Source organism: Dreissena polymorpha, chromosome 14 (assembly GCF_020536995.1).
Source record: "Dreissena polymorpha isolate Duluth1 chromosome 14, UMN_Dpol_1.0, whole genome shotgun sequence".
In the NCBI taxonomy this organism is placed as follows: domain Eukaryota; kingdom Metazoa; phylum Mollusca; class Bivalvia; order Myida; family Dreissenidae; genus Dreissena; species Dreissena polymorpha.
Window position 1 is genome coordinate 57,821,617 of NC_068368.1, and position 19,210 is coordinate 57,840,826.

At 36.4% G+C, this 19,210-nt stretch overlaps 1 protein-coding gene across 2 annotated transcripts in view; it reads left to right on the forward strand.

Annotated features, from left to right (window-relative positions):
- The window catches only part of LOC127857668 (sterile alpha motif domain-containing protein 9-like), a 72,493-nt gene that overhangs the window by 19,480 nt on the left and 33,803 nt on the right, over window positions 1-19,210 (forward strand). For both annotated transcript variants that reach the window (XM_052394257.1, XM_052394258.1), the window contains exons 3-5: window positions 3,807-4,011; window positions 5,655-5,713; window positions 13,670-18,018. In XM_052394257.1, coding sequence (XP_052250217.1) covers window positions 3,807-4,011; window positions 5,655-5,713; window positions 13,670-18,018 — 4,613 coding nt within the window. The remainder of the gene's footprint in view (window positions 1-3,806; window positions 4,012-5,654; window positions 5,714-13,669; window positions 18,019-19,210) is intronic.

The window sequence follows — 19,210 nt, forward strand, 5'->3', positions numbered from 1 at the left end:
TAAATGAGGGAGAAATACCAAAAACATTTTTTTTAAGTATAGTACCAGTGTGAATATTGAGTAATTAATTAAAGTTTCCGGACCATATGGTACGCAAATACTCATTAGAGTTTGAGTAAATTATTATGCCCCCCTTCGAAAATGAGGGTTATATTGCTTTGCACATGTCGGTCGGTCTGTCCGTCCGTCCACCAGGTGGTTTCCGGATGATACATGTAACTCAAGAACGCTTGGGCCTAGGATCATGAAACTTCATAGGTACATTGATCATGACTCGCAGATGACCCCTATTGATTTTCGGGTTATTAGGTCAAAGGTCAAGGTCACAGTGACCCAAAATAGTAAAATGGTTTCCGGATGATAACTCAAGAACGCTTAGGCCTAGGATCATGAAACTTAATAGGTACATTGATCATGACTTGCAGATGACCCCTATTGATTTTCAGGTCACTAGCTAGGTCAAAGGTCAAGGTCACAGTGACCCGAAATAGTAAAATGGTTTCCGGATGATAACTCAAAAATGCTTAGGCCTAGGATCATGAAACTTGATAGGTAGATTGATCATGACTTGCAGATGACCCCTATTGATTTTCAAGTCACTAGGTCAAAGGTCAAGGCCAGGATGACCCGAAACAGTAAAATGGTTTCCGGATGATAACTCAAGAACGCTTATGCCTAGGATCATGAAACTTCGTAGGTAGATTGATAATGGCTGGCAGATGCCCCTATTGATTTTCAGGTCACTAGGTCAAAAGTCAAGGTCACAGTGACCCAAAGCAGTAAAATGGTTTCCGGATGATAACTCAAGAACGCTTATGCCTAGGATCATAAAACTTCATAGGTTAGGTACATTGATCATGACTCGCAGATGACCCCTATTGATTTTCAGGTCTCTAGGTCAAGGTCACGGTGACCCGAAATAGTAAAATGGTTTCGGGATGATAACTCAAGAGCGCTTATGCCTAGGATCATGAAACTTGATACAGTGTAGGTAGATTGATCATGACTCGCAGTTGACCCCTATTGATTTTCAGGTCACTATATCAAAGGTCAAGGTCGCGATTACCTGAAATAGTAAAATGGTTTCTGGATGATAACTCAAGAACGCTAATGGCTACGATCATGAAACTTCATAGGTACATTGATCATGACTCGCAGATAACCCCTATTGATTTTGAGGTCACTAGGTCAAAGGTCCAGGTCATGGTGACCTGAAATAGTAAAATGGTTTCCGGATGATAACTCAAGAACACTTATGCCTAGGATCATGAAACTTCATAGGTACATTGATCATGACTTGCAGATGACCTCTATCGATTTTGAGGTCACTCGGTCAAAGGTCAAGTTCATGGTGACCCGAAATAGTAAAATGGTTTCCAGATGATAACTGAAGAACGCTTATTCTTAGGATCATGAAACTTGATAGGTACATTGATCATGACTCGCAGATGACCCCTATTGATTTTCAGGTCACTAGGTCAAAGATCAAGGTCACGGTGACCCAAAATAGTAAAATGGTTTCCGGATGATAACTCAAGAACGCTTATGGCTAGGATCATGAAACTTCATAGGTACATTGATCATGACTGGCAGATGACCCCTATTGATTTTCAGGTCACTAGGTCAAAGGTTAAGGTCACAGTGGCAAAAAACATATTCATACAATGGCTGTCACTACAACGGAGAGCCCATATGGGGGGCATGCATGTTTTACAAACAGCCCTTGTTTTTTATTAGCTTTTTTGATTGGACAACGTGATTGTAACCATACGACCTTATTTGCTTTTTACACAGGTCGGCTTTTCCTTTACTCATTTAATCTTTAATCATTTTAAATGTAATTCGAGTCATTAGATCAAGTGCGGGTCAGTGTTTTAATTGCCATACGATCTTTTTTTAGCTCACCTGATTGCTCAGGTGAGCTTTTGTGACCGGTCTATGTCCGTCGTATGTCCGTCCGTCCGTCCGTCCGTAAACATTTGCTCGTAAACACTCTAGAGGCTACATTTCTTGTCCCATCTTCATGAAACTTTGTCGCAATGAAATCTCGGCCAAGTTCAAAACTGGGTTGTGCCGGGTCAAAAACTAGGTCACTAGGTCAAAAAAAAGAGAAAAACCCTGATATAACTGTAGAATTCACATTTCATGCCCTTCATGTAACTTTGTCAAAATCGATGTCTCGGACGAGTTCGAAAATGGTCGAGATCGGTGAAAAAACATGGCCGCCAGTGGGTGTGGCATTTTTCTCTATATGTATATAGTGGCAGTTTTCCCTATTTGGCTATAGAGAAACCTTGTAAACACTCTAGAAGTCACAATTTTTGCCCAATCATCATGAAAGTTGGTCAAAACATTGGTTTTATTGATATCTTGGACGAGTTTGAAAATGGTCGGGATCGGTGAAAAAACATGGCCACCAGAGGGCAGGGCATTTTTCTCTATATGTATGTAGTGATACGAGAGTTGAGTTAAAAAATGGTTCAGGTCAGTTGAATAACATTGCTGCCGGGGGGGGGGGGGGGGGGCAGTTTTTTTTCATTATGCCCCCCCCCCCTTTCGAAGAAGAGGGGGTATATTGTTTTGCTCATGTCCGTCCGTCCGTCCACCAGATGGTTTCCGGATGATAACTCGAGCGCTTATGCCAAGGATCATGAAACTTCATAGGTATATTGATCATGACTCGCAGATGACCCCTATTGATTATCAGGTCACTAGGTCAAAGGTCACGGTCACAGTGCCAAAAAACGTATTCACATAATGGCTGTCAAGGTCACGGTGACTCAACTTATAAAAATGGTTTCCGGATGATAACTCAAGAATGCTTACGCCTAGGATCATGAAACTTTATAGGTACATTGATCATGACTCGCAGATGAAATAATGATGAAACTTGACCAGGATGTTTGTCTGGACAATATCTAGGTCAAGTTTGACATTTGGTAAAGATTGAATGAACCGACTCCTCTCAGGTGAGCGAACTAGGGCCATCTTGGCCCTCTTGTTTTACATCAAGTCCGTTTTTCCTTTACTCATTTAATCTTTGATCATTTTAAATGTAATTAGAGTCATTAGATCAAGTGCGGGTCGGTGTTTTAATTGCCGACGGGATTTGCACCTATCATAATTTTTAGACAAAGTGACTGTCTTTGGTCAATTAAAGTTTCCTTAAGGTAGGCAATTAGCGGGCTTTATGACAGGTATACTGTCATATCACCATAGCGACGCATTATCGCGCTTACTGGAATAAACACTATGACACGAGGAACAACATTTTTTAACAATGTTTGAAGCAAATTTCATGAATACAAAGTCTTTGAAATTACTCGAATTTTTTCTTCTTCCGAATATTCGATTCGGAAAATAGTATTTGAATATTCGGTGCAGGACCAAATATTAGCATAATCTGATATTCGTTGACATCCCTAATGATAACTGTTCAGTTGTGGCTACAATTTTTACAACCGGCCTTTTGCTGGCGTATCTATTTCCACTCCATTCCCACAGTGAAATGGCTTTAAACATTTTGAAAAAAATCACTATTTCCAAAAAAAAGATTTGTTTTAGAAATCAGTTTCTAATCAGCCGCCTATCTCAACCTTAATATGAGGTATCAAAGTGAAACTGAATGGGTTTAAAATTTGCAGTTTTTGGAAACCAGTTCTTAAATCTGACAAAGCTAAGCGGTAGGTTTTTAGATATTTCTGCTACTGATAGTGGCAGTTTTATTTTGTGTTTGCTTCAATGAAAGTTAGCACATGTTTAGATATGTACAACAGTAATAATGTAAATTGATAATTTAATTTCAGGTAACAAACTGAGAGATCTTGAGGTGAAACATATAACGACAATTATTAAAGATGCTATTGAAGCTAATGGACCAACGTGCATTTTTGGGGAAGACTTGCATATTTATGTTGAGGAAAAGCGGAAATGCTTTGTGAAATTTTTGTTAATCAAGGATTGCATTATATCAACATTTCGAGATGCTAAGTTCATTGAAAAGTCAAACAGGTATTTGATATTTCTATTTGTGTTCATTTATATTTTTAGCTCATCTTCTAACAACATGCTCTGGTTGAGCTTTTAGGAAAGAATCGTTTGTGATTCGTCGTGCATTGTCCACCATGCATACTCTTTACAATTGTTATTTTACAATATCTAAACCTCAGGGCAGATCTACAAAATTGTAGATGAATGATCCTTATGTGACCGTCTTTCAAAGTTGTTTTAATTTGTTGTCTGCATATGCAGGTCATCACACCTAAAATTAAATCATAAAAAAAATATATATAAGGGCAACTGTCATGGCTTTCAGTTTTGGAGTGTAACATGGTCAACTGAAATTGTTTAAAATAAATTATGCCCATGGAGTCAAAACTGACCACACCCCTGTGTGACATGATTAAAATATAGTGAATAACTTTAAAAATCTCAGAAACTACAAGTCCCAGAGCTTTGATATTTGGTATATAAAATCAGATAGAGATACTGTACATTGTTCAAATCATGCACCTGGATTTAAAACTGGGCAACCCCCAGTAGTCACATTTTGTTTATTTAATTAAATTTTAATATTTTAAAAAGTCTTACTTTCTAAAACTGCAAGGATTAGGGAACACTGTGCTTAGTTAATTTAAAATAAGACATTAAATGTGCATTGGACTTCATTTTGGAGATTTATTTTTAAGGGGACTCACAGATTGGAAAATCATGATTTTAATTGATTCATTACATTATGTTTGCATTATAATTATGTTTTTACAAGCCAAATAACACTCTTTTACCAAGATTTTTTATTCCCCCTTTCGAAGAAAAGGGGGTATATAGTTTTCGCATTGTCCGTCAGTCTGTCACACTTTTCGTGTCCGCTCTCTAGTTCAAATAGTTTTCACACGATCTTTACCAAACTTGGTCAGAAGTTGTATCTAGACAATATCTAGGTCAAGTTCGAATATGGGTCATGCCGGGTCAAAAACTAGGTCACGGGGTCACTTAGTGCATTTCAAGGATTTAGTATTTAGGTTTTGAAAAATGCTCATAACTTCTATCAAAGCGTTTATAGGGGGCATATGTCAACCTATGGAGACAGCTCTTGTTTAAATATAATTATTAGTTAATTAATTGATAATCATCATTTTAAATTTGTAAAAATAATAAAGTGCTTTCCATTCAGGATTTGGAAAATATGTCACATATAACTTATTATTATAATTCAGATTTTAAATAAAGCATTAGTGGTGCAGTGGTAGCACAGTAGCTTTTGCTTTCAGAGATACCAGAGGATTATATATTTAGATTAAATTGTGCAGATCATTACTGAAATAGAAAAATTGAAATTTAAACCATGCTTCATATAATGAAAGATAACTTTGAAAGTAAATTTTTCTTTGATATTTATGGAATTATTTCCCTTGGCTAATTTTTGGTGTTGAAAGCATAACTTTTTGTAAACAAATGATTGTAAAGAAAATTCATACATCAGTAGAGAATATTTAGATTTCTGGTTTTTTAAAATATAAGTAAAACGTGTCATTTTTCTGTACTTTCAGTCAGTTTTCTGTACTTTCAAGCTCAAGATTACACTATTGGGCCAAAACAATACTTTTGGGGCATTCTACTCTAATTGTGACAGAAATTGTATTTTCTGCCTTCAGATTTTCTGGCCTTTCTTGGAAATCACACGTGATAATGTTTGATGAAACTCAACTACCAGGTAAATAACTATTAAAATTGAAATTTAATAGAATTCCTATTGGGATTTATGCATTTATCTTGACATTTTGTTAAATTTTCTCTTTACATATGCTATGTTTTTATCAACAATTTGTGTTCAAGACCTCTCAATCAAAGTTTATGTATAAAGGAGAAGTCAACACTAATTTATCTGAGTAAGGAGTCCTTTGGACTCTCTTCTTCTGAAATTTAGGAGTCCGAAAAGACTTTAAGGAGTAAAAAAATTAAGACACTTTTTATATAGCGTATTAATCGGGTTTTAAGACACTCTGTTTTTACAACGCCCAACACTTATTCCAGTTTTGTCTGCATTTTCTGTGTAATCAGTAAACATTACATAATTACTCATTTTAAAGACCATAACGATAAAGATACAGTGTGTTTGATTTGAAATTAGTTTAAATGAAATGTTTATTCAAAATTATTCTCCGAATAATTTTGATACAATGAACTACGATATCTTTAACAAAATTAAATAAACCGTTCTCTGTGCAAAAAAAGTTTTAACGCAAAAATTAATCCGACCACGCATCTATGCAGATGACGTGATTTGAAATATATTTGTCGCGAGCTTTTTATTGGGACAAAGAATCAACACCAAATACGTGACCACTGTTGATTTGAAGCTAGAATTTGTTAGCTTTGTTGTTGTTTTTGTTCAAAATCGTCCCAATGAAATTAAGTACATATTTTTCCCAAATGGGACCTAAAAATTCCCAATTGAAGTTTATTTTTTTTTAATTAAATCAACATTTAGTTAATCTCCCATCTAGCTTTGCAAGTAACACTTTATTAAATAAAATTTTTAAAATCACTTTTATTCATATTTTTGAAGCATTTGTTAGCTTAAAATACAACAACACTAATTTCCCAAGTTTGGTCAAAATGCCGCAATTTTTCCCAATCCAAAGGGACCCGGCCCCTTTCCCAAGATGGTGAAAAAACACACTGTAGCATCAACCATAAAATTCAGAAATGTGTTTCTGATTACAAATGTAATAATGCCCATTTGGGAATTCGACAAAATATTTACTGTTGCCTGTAATGATTTCAAATAAAATTTGTTAACATGCTTCAGGTGTCCAAAATTTTTTTTGACAATATTATTAATGAAAAATAATCTCCAAGAGGCAGGGGTGGGATTTAAGCGGATCGGGTTGCCCCGGGGGTAATTTCTGAGATTTGCGTAAATTGGTAAACAAATAGGGGAATGGGGGTATGATCGAGCGATTCTACTGATGTTTTTTATAAGCTGCCCGAAATATATGCGGCCCGCAAAACCTCTCCCTATATTACACTGGTAGATTCGGCCTAAGCATTTTTATGCCCCCTTTCGAAGAAAAGGGGGTATATAGTTTTCGCACTGTTCGTCCGTCAGTCTGTCAGTCTGTCTGTCTGTCTGTCTGTCACACTTTCGTGTCCGCTCTCTAATTCAAATAGTTTTCATCCCATCTTTACCAAACTTGGTCAGAAGTTGTATCAAGACAATATCTAGGTCAAGTTTGAATATGGGTCATGTCTGGTCAAAAACTAGGTCACGGGGTCACTTAGTGCATTTCAAGGATAAAGCATGGTGTCCGCTCTCTAATTGAAGTAGTTTTCATCGGATATTTACCAAACTTAGTCAGAAGTTGTATCAAGACAATATCTAGGTCAAGTCCGAATATGGGTCATGCGGGGTCAAAAACTAGGTCACGGGGTCACTTAGTGCATTTCAAGGATTTAGCATGGTGTCCACTCTCTAATTGAAGTAGTTTTCATCTGATCTTTACCAAACTTGGTCAGCAGTTGTACCAAGACAATATCTAGGTCAAGTTCAAATATGGGTCATGCCGGGTCAAAAACTAGGTCACGGGGTCACTAAGTGCATTTCAAGGATTTGGCATGGTGTTCGCTCTCTAGTTTATGTGGCTTTCTGATTTATTTTGATATTCTAAGACATTTTTTTAGGCCTAGGATCATGACACTTCAAAGGTACATTGATCATGACTCGCAGATGACCCCTGCTGATTTTGAAGTCACTAGGTCAAAGGTCAAGGTCACGGTGACCCGAAATAGTAAAATGTTTTCCGGATGATAACTCAAGAACGCTTATGCCTATGATCATGAAACTTGATAGGTACATTGATCATGACTCGCAGATGAACCCTATTGATTTTAAGGTCACTAGGTCAAAGGTCAAGGTCACGGTGACGGGAAATAGTAAAATGGTTTCCGGATGATAACTCAAGAACGTTTTATGCCTAGGATCATGAAACTTCATAGTTGCATTGATCATGATTCGCAGATGACCCCTATTGATTCTCAGGTGAAAGGTCAAGGTCACTGTGACCCAAAATAGCAAAATGTTTTCTGGATGATAACACAAAAACGCTTATTCCTAGGATCATGAAACTTCATAGGTACATGGATCATGACCTACAGATTACCCCTATTGATTTTCAGGTCACTAGGTCAAAGGTCACGGTGACTCAACTTAGAAAATGGTTTCCGGATTATAAATCAAGAACACTTACGCCTAGGATCATGAAACTTCATAGGTACATTTATCATGACTCGCAGATGACCCCTATTGACTTTCAGGTCACTAGGTCAAAGGTCAAGGTCACGGTGACTTCACACACAAAAATGGTTTCCGGATGATGACTAAAGAAAGCTTACGCCTAGGATCATGAAACTTCATAGGTACATTAATCATGACCCACAGATGGACCCCTATTGATTTTCAGGTCACTAGGTCAAAGTTCAAGGTCACAGTGCCAAAATATGTATTCATTCAATGGCTGCCACTACAACTGACAGCCCATATGGGGGAGGCATGCATGTTTTACAAACAGCCCTTGTTTGAGATGATTCTTTACAAAGAAAGATTCTACTATTGTATTTGTTATAAATGTGTGAAAGGCTCTAAGAAGGAACCAGAGATTATTAACCCTTTACCAAACACCAACAGGATTTTACGGGTTTATAGCTGACGACTTTATAAAAAATTATGATAAAATGAGAAATTGCTCAAGATGAGCAATTTCTCCTTTTATCACAATTATTTCTACCCTACCTGATTATTTCCTTAATATTCCATTACAATTAATTGTCGTCTGCAACCTTTTTCAAATTGGGAAAGTCCAAAATGTGTCGTTTGGTAAAGGGTTAAGGCATTATGATTCCTACGGGTCTTGTGAATCTGTTTCAAATCAAATGCGTATATTTGATCTTCAGCATCTAAAAATATGTGAAATAGAAAGAACGACAATATCTTTTGGAGAGATAAATGTACTTACGTTAAAAGCAATGGGACTTAGCTTCAAAGGAACAATTCCCGGGCTTTTTAGTCTGTTTAGTTAACACGGTAGTAACTTTTTCCATATATAAAAATGCTCACCCTTCCAACTTTAAGCGCCCAATGGGACGAGGGATAGACAGAGAAAGTCACATGCTTGAGTACATTTCAACCCATGCGCATTGCGCGTTTGTTCGCATAAAAAAACAGTGGAGCGATACAGGGCCATCATGGCCCTCTTGTTTGAATTGATACCAACATTTCCAAACATAGTTTTTGACCAGACAAATATCCAATTCAACATTTATAAATGGTTTCAAAGCTAATAGAAGAGAAGAATTTTGCAAAGTTTTAGTGTAAATGTTCATATCTCACCTCCTGCAAAAGTGACCTTATTTGATTGGCTTAGAGCTGTCACATGCCCATGGAGTATTTTCCATACACCCCGAGTAATTTCCATACTACGCGAGTTATCGAGAAGTCCGTTGAGATATAGTCGTTACAGTGATTTTTTTCACCCAATTGGGAATGGGTCCGGTACCCATGCCATTGGGAATTTTTGCGTCGTGAAATCACCAAATTGGGAAAAAACGAGTCGCGAAATCTTCCAATTGGGAAAAATCAAGTTGTGCATTGTACCAATTAAAGAATGGTATTTTAATTACTTTTTTTTAACTTTTGTCAGCTTTAAATCACACAGGAAAGCAACATAAACTTGTATTCACAGTCTATGACTGCATTTGAAACAAACAGGCTGTCAAGCGGTCATACTTTTTCCTACTTTTTCCTACTATTTCCTACTTTTTCATCAGGATCCTACTATTTCCTATTTTTTTACCAAATCTTCCTACTATTCCTACTTTTTCATTTTCAATGGAGAATTTTTTTTTTAAAGAGTTAATTTAGTAAACTTGCAGGATGAATTAATCTATGGCATGACTGTATCCCTGTTAATGTGCATTCATCTAGATGAGACCTGACAACCCATGCTGACTGTCTGCTAGCACCTCTTCAGGAGCATAAATATTTATTTCTTATGTAACTTTTAAAATTATTGACAAGTTTTTTTTGGAAGTAACAATAGTGCCTTGTTTACTTCCTTAGCATTTGTACACTGCAGACTTCACTACCTTACACAGTTCCCAGTGATGCAAGAGCTGAGGGAACCCATTGTTTATTCCAGTTTTATTTTGTTTCCATTGACAACAATTTGCCCAAACCTTATGCATGTTTACATGATATTGCTGTTTGGAATGTAGAGATATAGAGATACATGTATTGTATGAGTGGTTATGTAATATGGAATTTATTACACAAGTTATTGGAAAAAAGATAAAACTGATGCTTTGCCGAGTTTTCATCATTTACAAATATAATGTAATAAATTCTGTATTACATGACAACGGATATGATGTTCTATTGATATCATAGGTACATGTACATCATGTTTAGTAATTAAAGATACATGCACAGAGCCTAAATGCCCTGATACATTTTTATGCTCCCGGTAGGGTGGCATATTGCAGTTGTACTGTCAGTCCGTTTGTCTGTCTGTCTGTGTGTGTGTGTCCGTCCGAAAACTTTAATATGGGCCATAACTTTTGCAATATTGAAGATAGCAACTTGATATTTGGCATGCATGTGTATCTCATGAAGCTGCACATTTTGAGTGGTGAAAGGTGAAGGTCATCCTTCAAGGTCAAAAGTTAAAAAATACAATCCAAGGGAAGTAATAAGCTTTAAAAGGGAGATAATTTCTAAACCTGCCAAATGATATATTGAACTTTTATTTCAAAGCTGCGCAATAGTGGGCATTGTGTTTCGGACAAACACGATTCTTGTCTAATGATGCCATTGCTAGTGAGGTAACTTCAAGGTGTTAAAGCGAAGTATTTAAATTATTAAACGGCATTATTACACTCCCGCAAAGTCATCAATAATGTAAAAGCCATTATTTGAAACTGGAATAAACAATGTAGTGCAACTGTTTCATTGCCCAATCAATGCTGTCATAAAAGATGTCAGGTGATAAGGTCCTATCTTCAGTTGCATAATCTGCTCTGCAATGACCAGTCATTTTGAATGTAACTTAAGTCATTATAACTGCACCCTATTGTCAATTTAAAGGTTTCACAATGTAGCTGTAGCAGAGCATTTACACTGCTTTATATACTAGTATTAATCTTGTACAACAAGTTGGTGTATCACTAAATAAATTTGGTCTTCTGCTTAAGGATATAACATGCACAATATAATTACCATTTTTATATCGATACACAGAAGACCTCTAACCACTTATTTGATGATACACCAAAATGAACAGCATCTAATTACATGTATACTTCTTTATCAGGGTAGCTTTGCTTGAAACTTAATTATCATAGATACACTATAAGTGCTAAAATTAATAGTGGGAAAACAAAGTTTAACCCTTCATGGATGGAGAAGTTGGACAACAGTGGAAAAACACTGGAATCATGGTGCAAGAGAGATACCGGCAATGAGTTCGCAAGATATTGTACTGTCTGAATGAAGTCCATCTTGTAGTAATTCTGGTGCTAATCAACTTATAAGTCATGCAGATGGATAAAAACACAAGGAAAACATGAAATACATGCATGATAATTCACAAAAGCGTTTGTTTGGAAGTGCCCAAAAGCCAAGCAGCTCTCAGGGTTGTGGGGATAAATCTATCTGTATTCAAGTACATCCATCACACAAGGAACAGGTACAAAAGGCTGAAATCTTCTGGGCCCTTAAGGTAGCTTCAAGTGGGTATCCATACAGAACATGTGATGGCACTCCTGCTCTGTTTCAAGCTATGTTTCCTGGACCTGTGTCTAAAAAATAAGTATTATGTATTCCTACTTTTGAGGGAAAAGTTCCTACTTTTTCCTACTTTTTTCCTACTTTTCTTGCAAAAGTAGTTCCTATTTTTTCCTACTTTTTGAAAAAAGGTCACTTGACAGCCTGAACAAAACACAATCATAATGCAAGGAAATCTAGTATATCTATTACTGTTTATCCGAATACTATACATGTCCGAAATATCATTTTATGTACACTTAATGTGCCTTACCTGTTAAACTTTGATAAGAAGCCTTATTAAATGTTTGCTAAATCCAGTTACTGCTTTCTCCATTATTGAATCACCATTACTTGTATTTTAAATCGCCAGCTTTGAAATGAACGTGGGTTGAATGTTGTCCGCCATATGCAATGTCTAAGGTCATGATGTAGCAATTTAATTCTACTCCGATTATTTATATCTAATTGAGGAAATTTATTTTTCTCAATGTTTATGTGTAGTATTATTTCTTGTTAGTATAAAATATTAACTGTGATTCCAGTTTCTATAAAATGGGTGTTGCTCGTAATTATCGGTGGAAAACAAGCTGACAAAGCTCGCTTCACTTATATCTAATACAGTAGTGGATCTACGTAATGAATAAACCTTTGATCAATTTTGTTTTCTTTATTTTTTTTGCCGAATTTCTTTAACCATGCCCAAAAACCTGCAATTATCAGATGGTCAATCAATTAGCACGTAATTATTTAACAACTTTTGGCGCACGCGAAATGGCAGTGAAATGAGTGTCAGTGTTGTTGCAGCAACCAATATTAAGCAACTGCTTTGTCACTGTCGATAAGCAATCTGTGCGGCGGGTAAATTGTGTAACCTTTAGATAAACAACAAACAATAACTTGCTAATCACCTGTGGGCCGTAGCACGCCTTGAATAGCAAAAATAATCGGCGGCTTGATTTTCGCTTTTCCGGTCTTGCTTACTTAAAAAATCTTCGCTTTTCTGGGCTTGTAGGGCGAAATCATGGGCGTTGGAGCGAAATTAAACGTATTTAATTTACGAATGTTACATTAAATGTTTAAACCAGTCAATGATTGAGAAGTCAAATGGGCCACAAGTTAAAACGGTCTCGTAATACGTCAAATTGGCATTTTTGGCGATTGTTTACTCGATTTTGATTGGGATTTTTTGTATTTTTTCGGAAATTGGGACGGGTGCGGTTCATTTTGGGAACGGGTCCGTAGGTCATTGGGAACAGGTCCGTTTATCAGACCCGTCCAAAGAAGGAAAAAAATCACTGGTCATTACACCGTTAGTAACTGATGGTATATGGGATATGCACCCTAAGTAATTTAATACAATACTCGAGCTTCGCTCTCGTATGGTATGAAATTACTGAGGTTGTATATCCCATACACTGCCAGTTACTAACAGTGTAACTTATATTATGATTTTTTTTGCATTGAAGTTCTAGCCATTAGCTTGTATGCTTATGTTAAATACCTATATGTTACAAAGTTGCATATTGCATATTGATTAAGTTGCGTGCAACACGTAAATAATTCCTAAATATGCTTGGTAATAACTTGCATAGCCAATATTTGTCTTGCATATGTCTCTTTCATGTTATATTTTATAATATACTGATTGAAAACACTACCAAACTTGTATAACCAGCCAAATCGCTTGTAGCACATGTGAATGATAGCTCTTGAATTACAACAATCCAACTAAATTGTCTGTTTGTTAACATTTTGTCCAGCAATCAAGTGCCACTTTGCTCTCCTTGTAGAGATAACAAATGAAAAATGATTCTTGTAGATATTTAATGTGATCTTGTTTTATTACAGATGTTGTTCAACCTTTATCTTCCATGCCTTGCGAAGAATTTTCAAAGTATTTGGAAGTTGAAGTCCAAAAGAACATCACAAAAGATGCAAAAATAGTAAATGCAATCAGTGATGTCATTAAAACTGAAAGTATTTCACTTTCCTTCTTTGTAGACAGTTTGGAAATAGTTGAAGACGAATTAAGAAAAGAATTCATAGCAAGGGGACTGAATTATGGAGTTGGAATAAGTGGAGGGCTTAAAAAAGTAAGAAAGGGTATAAAAAATAGACTTAAGGCTGGAGGAACTGAATGTGAAAGTGATTTTCGCACTTTTGGACGGTCCTCTGGCAACTTTATTTATAAAAAGGTTATAGTTAAACAAGACGTAACATCAATGTTGACCCCAGTGCATTGCTTCATAATGCCTAAAAGAGAAAAAGAAATGCATAAATCATATTTTGCTGCTGAAGTCATAAAATTTGCTGCGGCATGCATTAATGGGCTACAGAACGGAACATTCCACTTTGGTATTAAACCACTGGAGAATAATGAAGGCCAGATTGTAGGGCTACGAAAATCTGAATACACACCACAAACACTTAAAGCTGCAATAGAGAACAGCCTGCATCACTGCTTCGTGGGACCATGCTTTGAACAGCGAATATTTGAAAGAGCTATTCAAGCAGTTGTAATTGTGCCATGTGAGGATGAAAGTTTTGTAGTTGAAGTTGACATTAATCCATCATGTATATTCATGAAGGACACACCTGTAAGCCTATTGTTTCCTCCTCATGGTGAACAGGACAATAAATTATACAAGTACATATCAAGACAAGGAATCTACATTTTTGAGACAGTAGACCCGAAAAAGGCAGAAAGTCTGAAAATAGAAATGAAAGAAACATTGCATGCAAGAAAAATATTGGAAATGTCTGCTGTAAAGCCGGAAAAAGGTTTAAGTAATATAAGAGCACAATTACAGAAACGTTTGACTGCTGGGAATTCGTATGTGACTGATCAGATGGTGCCTCATATTATATGTGGTAAATATTCAAGTATTGCAAATTCAAACAAAATATTCAACAACATCAGGGATGCATTTTTGTCCTCACCAGTAGTTTTTGACTTTGATCCATCAACAGTTTTGATTAAGAACATTGAGAAAGGGGATAACTATTTTGATGTTCTGGTTGCAGATGATTACACACCAGAAAAGCGCCCTCAAAACATTGGTTCAGGCAAACATTGGATATATTGCAATGGAAATGTTGAGCGCAAATTGCAATCCTTGCCAATATCTGAATGGTTATCAGGAAGATATCCATTTGTTAAATGTGCTCTTGAAGAATCATTCAAGGTTAATTCAAACAATAGATCACTCGCTGTGTTCTTGGTTTTTGAAACTATTTTGAAGACTGATTCACTGTACCAGATTGCTTTAGACTGCAGCCGCTGGTATCCATTAAACACTGTAGTTATATCGGATAAAGAAGAATGCTTTGCTCAGCTCAGGAAAGATCTTGAACCAATTACAGAGCCTCAAACTCTAAATCAGATATTTTTTTCTGGTCTGTCGTGGATGGATGTGGCTAGTGAAGTGCTTTCACCAATCTTTCCTTGTGTTTCTGGCAGTGTGTTGAGACTTCCCACCAGTTATGGGACATTGGTCACATTGACACAGAATGAGACAAATACTATGAAACTATGTGACATAGAGATTCTAAGTTGTGAAGAATGTAAGCTAGCTTTTGAGGAAATGGATAAGACTTTACAGGATGATACCTTCTCAAAGAAAGAAAATGCATTTTATAAAGGCAGCGAAGCATCGTGGTGGAATTTCTTTTTTGATGCACAAGTTTGCCAACGCGAAATTTTTGAAAATATAACAAGTAGAGTTGAGGAGAAGATATATGATGGTAGAGAGAGAGTTGAAGTTCTAAAAATTTTCCATCAACCAGGCGCTGGTGGAACCACTCTTGGAAGACATGTTCTTTGGCATTTCAGTCAGTGTAAGACAGATTTGTCCAAGGTATACAGGTGTTGTGTTTTGAGAAATGTCATTGAAAATGATTCAGCTGATCAGATTTTTAAACTATGGTCATTCAAAGACAAAAACAAAGATGAAAGGAATCCAGTTATTGTTTTGGCAGACAATATCCCAGAAGAATCTTTGGAAATTCTTATTGACAACTTGAACACACTTTCTTACTGTCATGGTTCTTCACATGGTAAATTATTTTGCTTGTTGATTGTTGTGGCAAGAATTTGGGAGTCGAAAGGAGCATCAGATTCTGTTGTTCTGAGACAGGTGCTATCACCTAGGGAAAAATTATGGTTTCAGGACCGTTCAAAATTTTTGGAGAAGACAAACAGCAAGAAACAAATTGAATCTATGATAGCATTCAATGTCATGAAAGAAGGTTTCTGTCCAGACTATATTAACAAAACCACACGTGGCATTATGAAAGGGCTTGAAAGAAAAGAGGAAAAACTAGTACAACACCTGTCGTTCCTTAATTCTTATAAACCTGATGTTGCTGTTAGACCTGATATATTTGATGATCTAATGGAGATAGAAACATCAAAAACTACTAAGTGGACAATTAAAGAACTGAGAGAAGTAGGAGGCCCAGTTGGCCTTGTAGGAGCTCAGAGGAGAGCTTTTATTCCATTCAGGCAAACCTGGAATGTGGAATCTACAGAGTCTTTAGAACTTCTTATCAAACACAGTTCATATGATGGTCGAAATCGAATTTCAATCGTGTCACCACTAATGGCTAAGGCAAGCCTTCAATATATTATGGAGAAGGAAAGTTTAGACCTTAAAAAGGTTGTTTCAGACTTTTTGATTTTCTTGGAAACTCAACTTGAAAATGATCCAAATTCTGATTCCACAAAGGAAATAAGAAAACATCTTTGTGATCTTTTTTGTTATCGACAAAAACAAAAGAAACCCTTTGGAGATAGTAAAAGTGCATTTTCCAATCTTGTTACAAAACTTTCAGAAGTTAATAATTGGGAAACAAGGGAAGAAGCATTCCAGAGAACCAATGACTTAATGAGTAATTGTTTTCAGATAACAAAGGATCCTTATGTGGGTCAACACAGGACAAGGTTATGCATCTCTTTTAGTGAGTTTGACATTGCTATACAAGCCATAACACTTGTTTTGAAAGAGTCTGGGAAAGTTCCAATATTATATGATACTTTTGGCCAAATATACAAGGAAAAGCTCAAGTTGGAATTAACCAAACCAAACACAGATCCAAAAGAACTGATCAAACTTGCTTGCAATGCCATAGCAAAGTTTAAAGAAGCTCAGCGCCTTGGGAGAGTAGATAATTTAGAATTTTATGAACATGAGGTTTCCGTTGCATTGTTAGTTTTAGAATACTTGGAAACTAGATATAAGGGGCCCTTTTTGGAAGCCATCAATGGTATTTCACATGATACAAACATGCCTGAATTATATCCAGAAATAAGCTGTTTTTGTGATGGTAGTGAAATGCAAAGACATATTAAAGCATCCCTTCGGCATGTTAACGACGTCTTTACAAAGACAAAACTGCCATTTACTTTAAGGTCGAAACCTGAAAACGGATTACTTAGCATGATAAATAAATTTGAGCGCATTTACAAGACGGATTTAGCTAGTTCATCACCTGTGGAAACAGCAATAAGTTGTTCATTTACAGTAGTAAAAAATCAATATGACAAAGATCAGATCAGACTAAAGAAGACTGTTAATGCATTGGAGTGCAATCTTGAAGCTTGTGGAAATAGACTTGAGAAAGATTTAACCACTGTTGTTGGTTTCTATATAATACATTTCTCAATGATTTCTTGTCCAGAATTTGATGAAAAGATACAATATAACTATAAGAAACTATTGCACTTAAGTGACAAATTGTTGAAATGCCAGAATGAAAGAATGACCAACGAATGTATGAATGATAAAGTGGAAAATCTAGAACCATATCTGTATTTTTCATTGTTGCACTGGCCACTGCCCGATAGATTGCGATTACATGAACAACACATTTGTAAGCCAGAGAATTTGATAAAGGCATTGACTAGATGGCAAAAATTGTATGATCAAAAGTTTTATACACAAAAGAAAAGTGAGCTAGGTAAAGTGTCGCTGAGCCTCCTGCCTAAATTATTTTTTGCTCTAGCTAAGGGACAGCCTGGCGGAGATTATGTAGATACTGATAAAGTACGATCTCAATGGCGACGTGAGGCTGATGAACAAGGACGTAAACGAAGAGAGGTAAAAAGGGACGATATCTGGAATCATAAACTAGGGCAAGAAACCTTTTGCAGGATATCAGGCATTGTGGATGGATCTGGACGTAAAATTCATCACTCGGTAAGTAAACATTTATGAAGGGGACTCATTGTTAATTTGTATGCCCCCTTTTGAAGAAGAGGGGATATTGTTTTGCTTGATGTCGGTCAGTCTGTCGGTAGACCAGTTTGTTTCTGATCAATTACTTATCAACAAATTGACTGATTTGCTTGATACTTCACATGTGCATTGGCCTTGGACAGCAGATGACCCCAAATGAAATTGGGGTTACTAGGTCAAAGGTCAAGGTCACTGTCACAATATGTGTGAATTTGTTTTCCAATCAATAACTCGTCAACAAATTGACTTATTAGCTTGATACTTCACATGTGCATTGGCCTTGGACAGTAGATGACGCTTAATTAAATTGGGGTCATTAGGTCAAAGGTCAAGGTCACTGTCACAATAAAAGTGAATATAATTTCCGATCAATAACTTGTCAACCAATTAGCCGATTGGATTGCTTCTTCCAATGTGTATTAACCTTGGACAGTAGATTACCTCTATTAAAATTGGGTTCACTAGGTCAAAGGTCAAGGCCACTGTCACTATAAGTGTGAAAATCTTTTCATCAATAACTCGTTAACGAATTGACCGATTGGCTTAATACTTCAAATGTGCCTTGGCCTTTAACAGTAGATGACCCCTATTGACATTGGGGTCACTAGTTTAAAGCCCTGTTGGGGGGAGGTGGGGGTTGGGGCATATGTCCCCAAACGCGGAACTCTTGTCTGTCTTGTTTTTGCTGCATGTAAAAAATCTGACTTATGTGTGACATCAATATTCCTAGAAACTTCTTTTTGCCCAATCTTCATTTAACTGTGTAAGAACATCTGTAAAAAGTTGCCTGTGAAAAATTTATTATTGGTAAGGAAGGTTGATTTTCATAGTTCAGAGGTTTTCATGTGTGATTCCTTAGATTGCATATTAAAAAATATTGCAGAAAGAAATGGATATCGGTACATTATTCTAAGTTTTCACCATGATTAATAAATTTTATTATTTGGATGAAAACGCCGCTTATTTTCCCAATTTTAGTGCTGAGTTCAAAACTGGATTGCATGGTGTCAGAATCTTTATGCCCCCCTTCGAAGAAGAGGGGGTATATTGCTTTGCTCATGTCGGTCTGTCGGTCGGTCCGTCCACCAGGTGGTTGTCGGATGATAACTCAAGAACGCTTGGGCCTAGGATCATGAAACTTCATAGGTACATT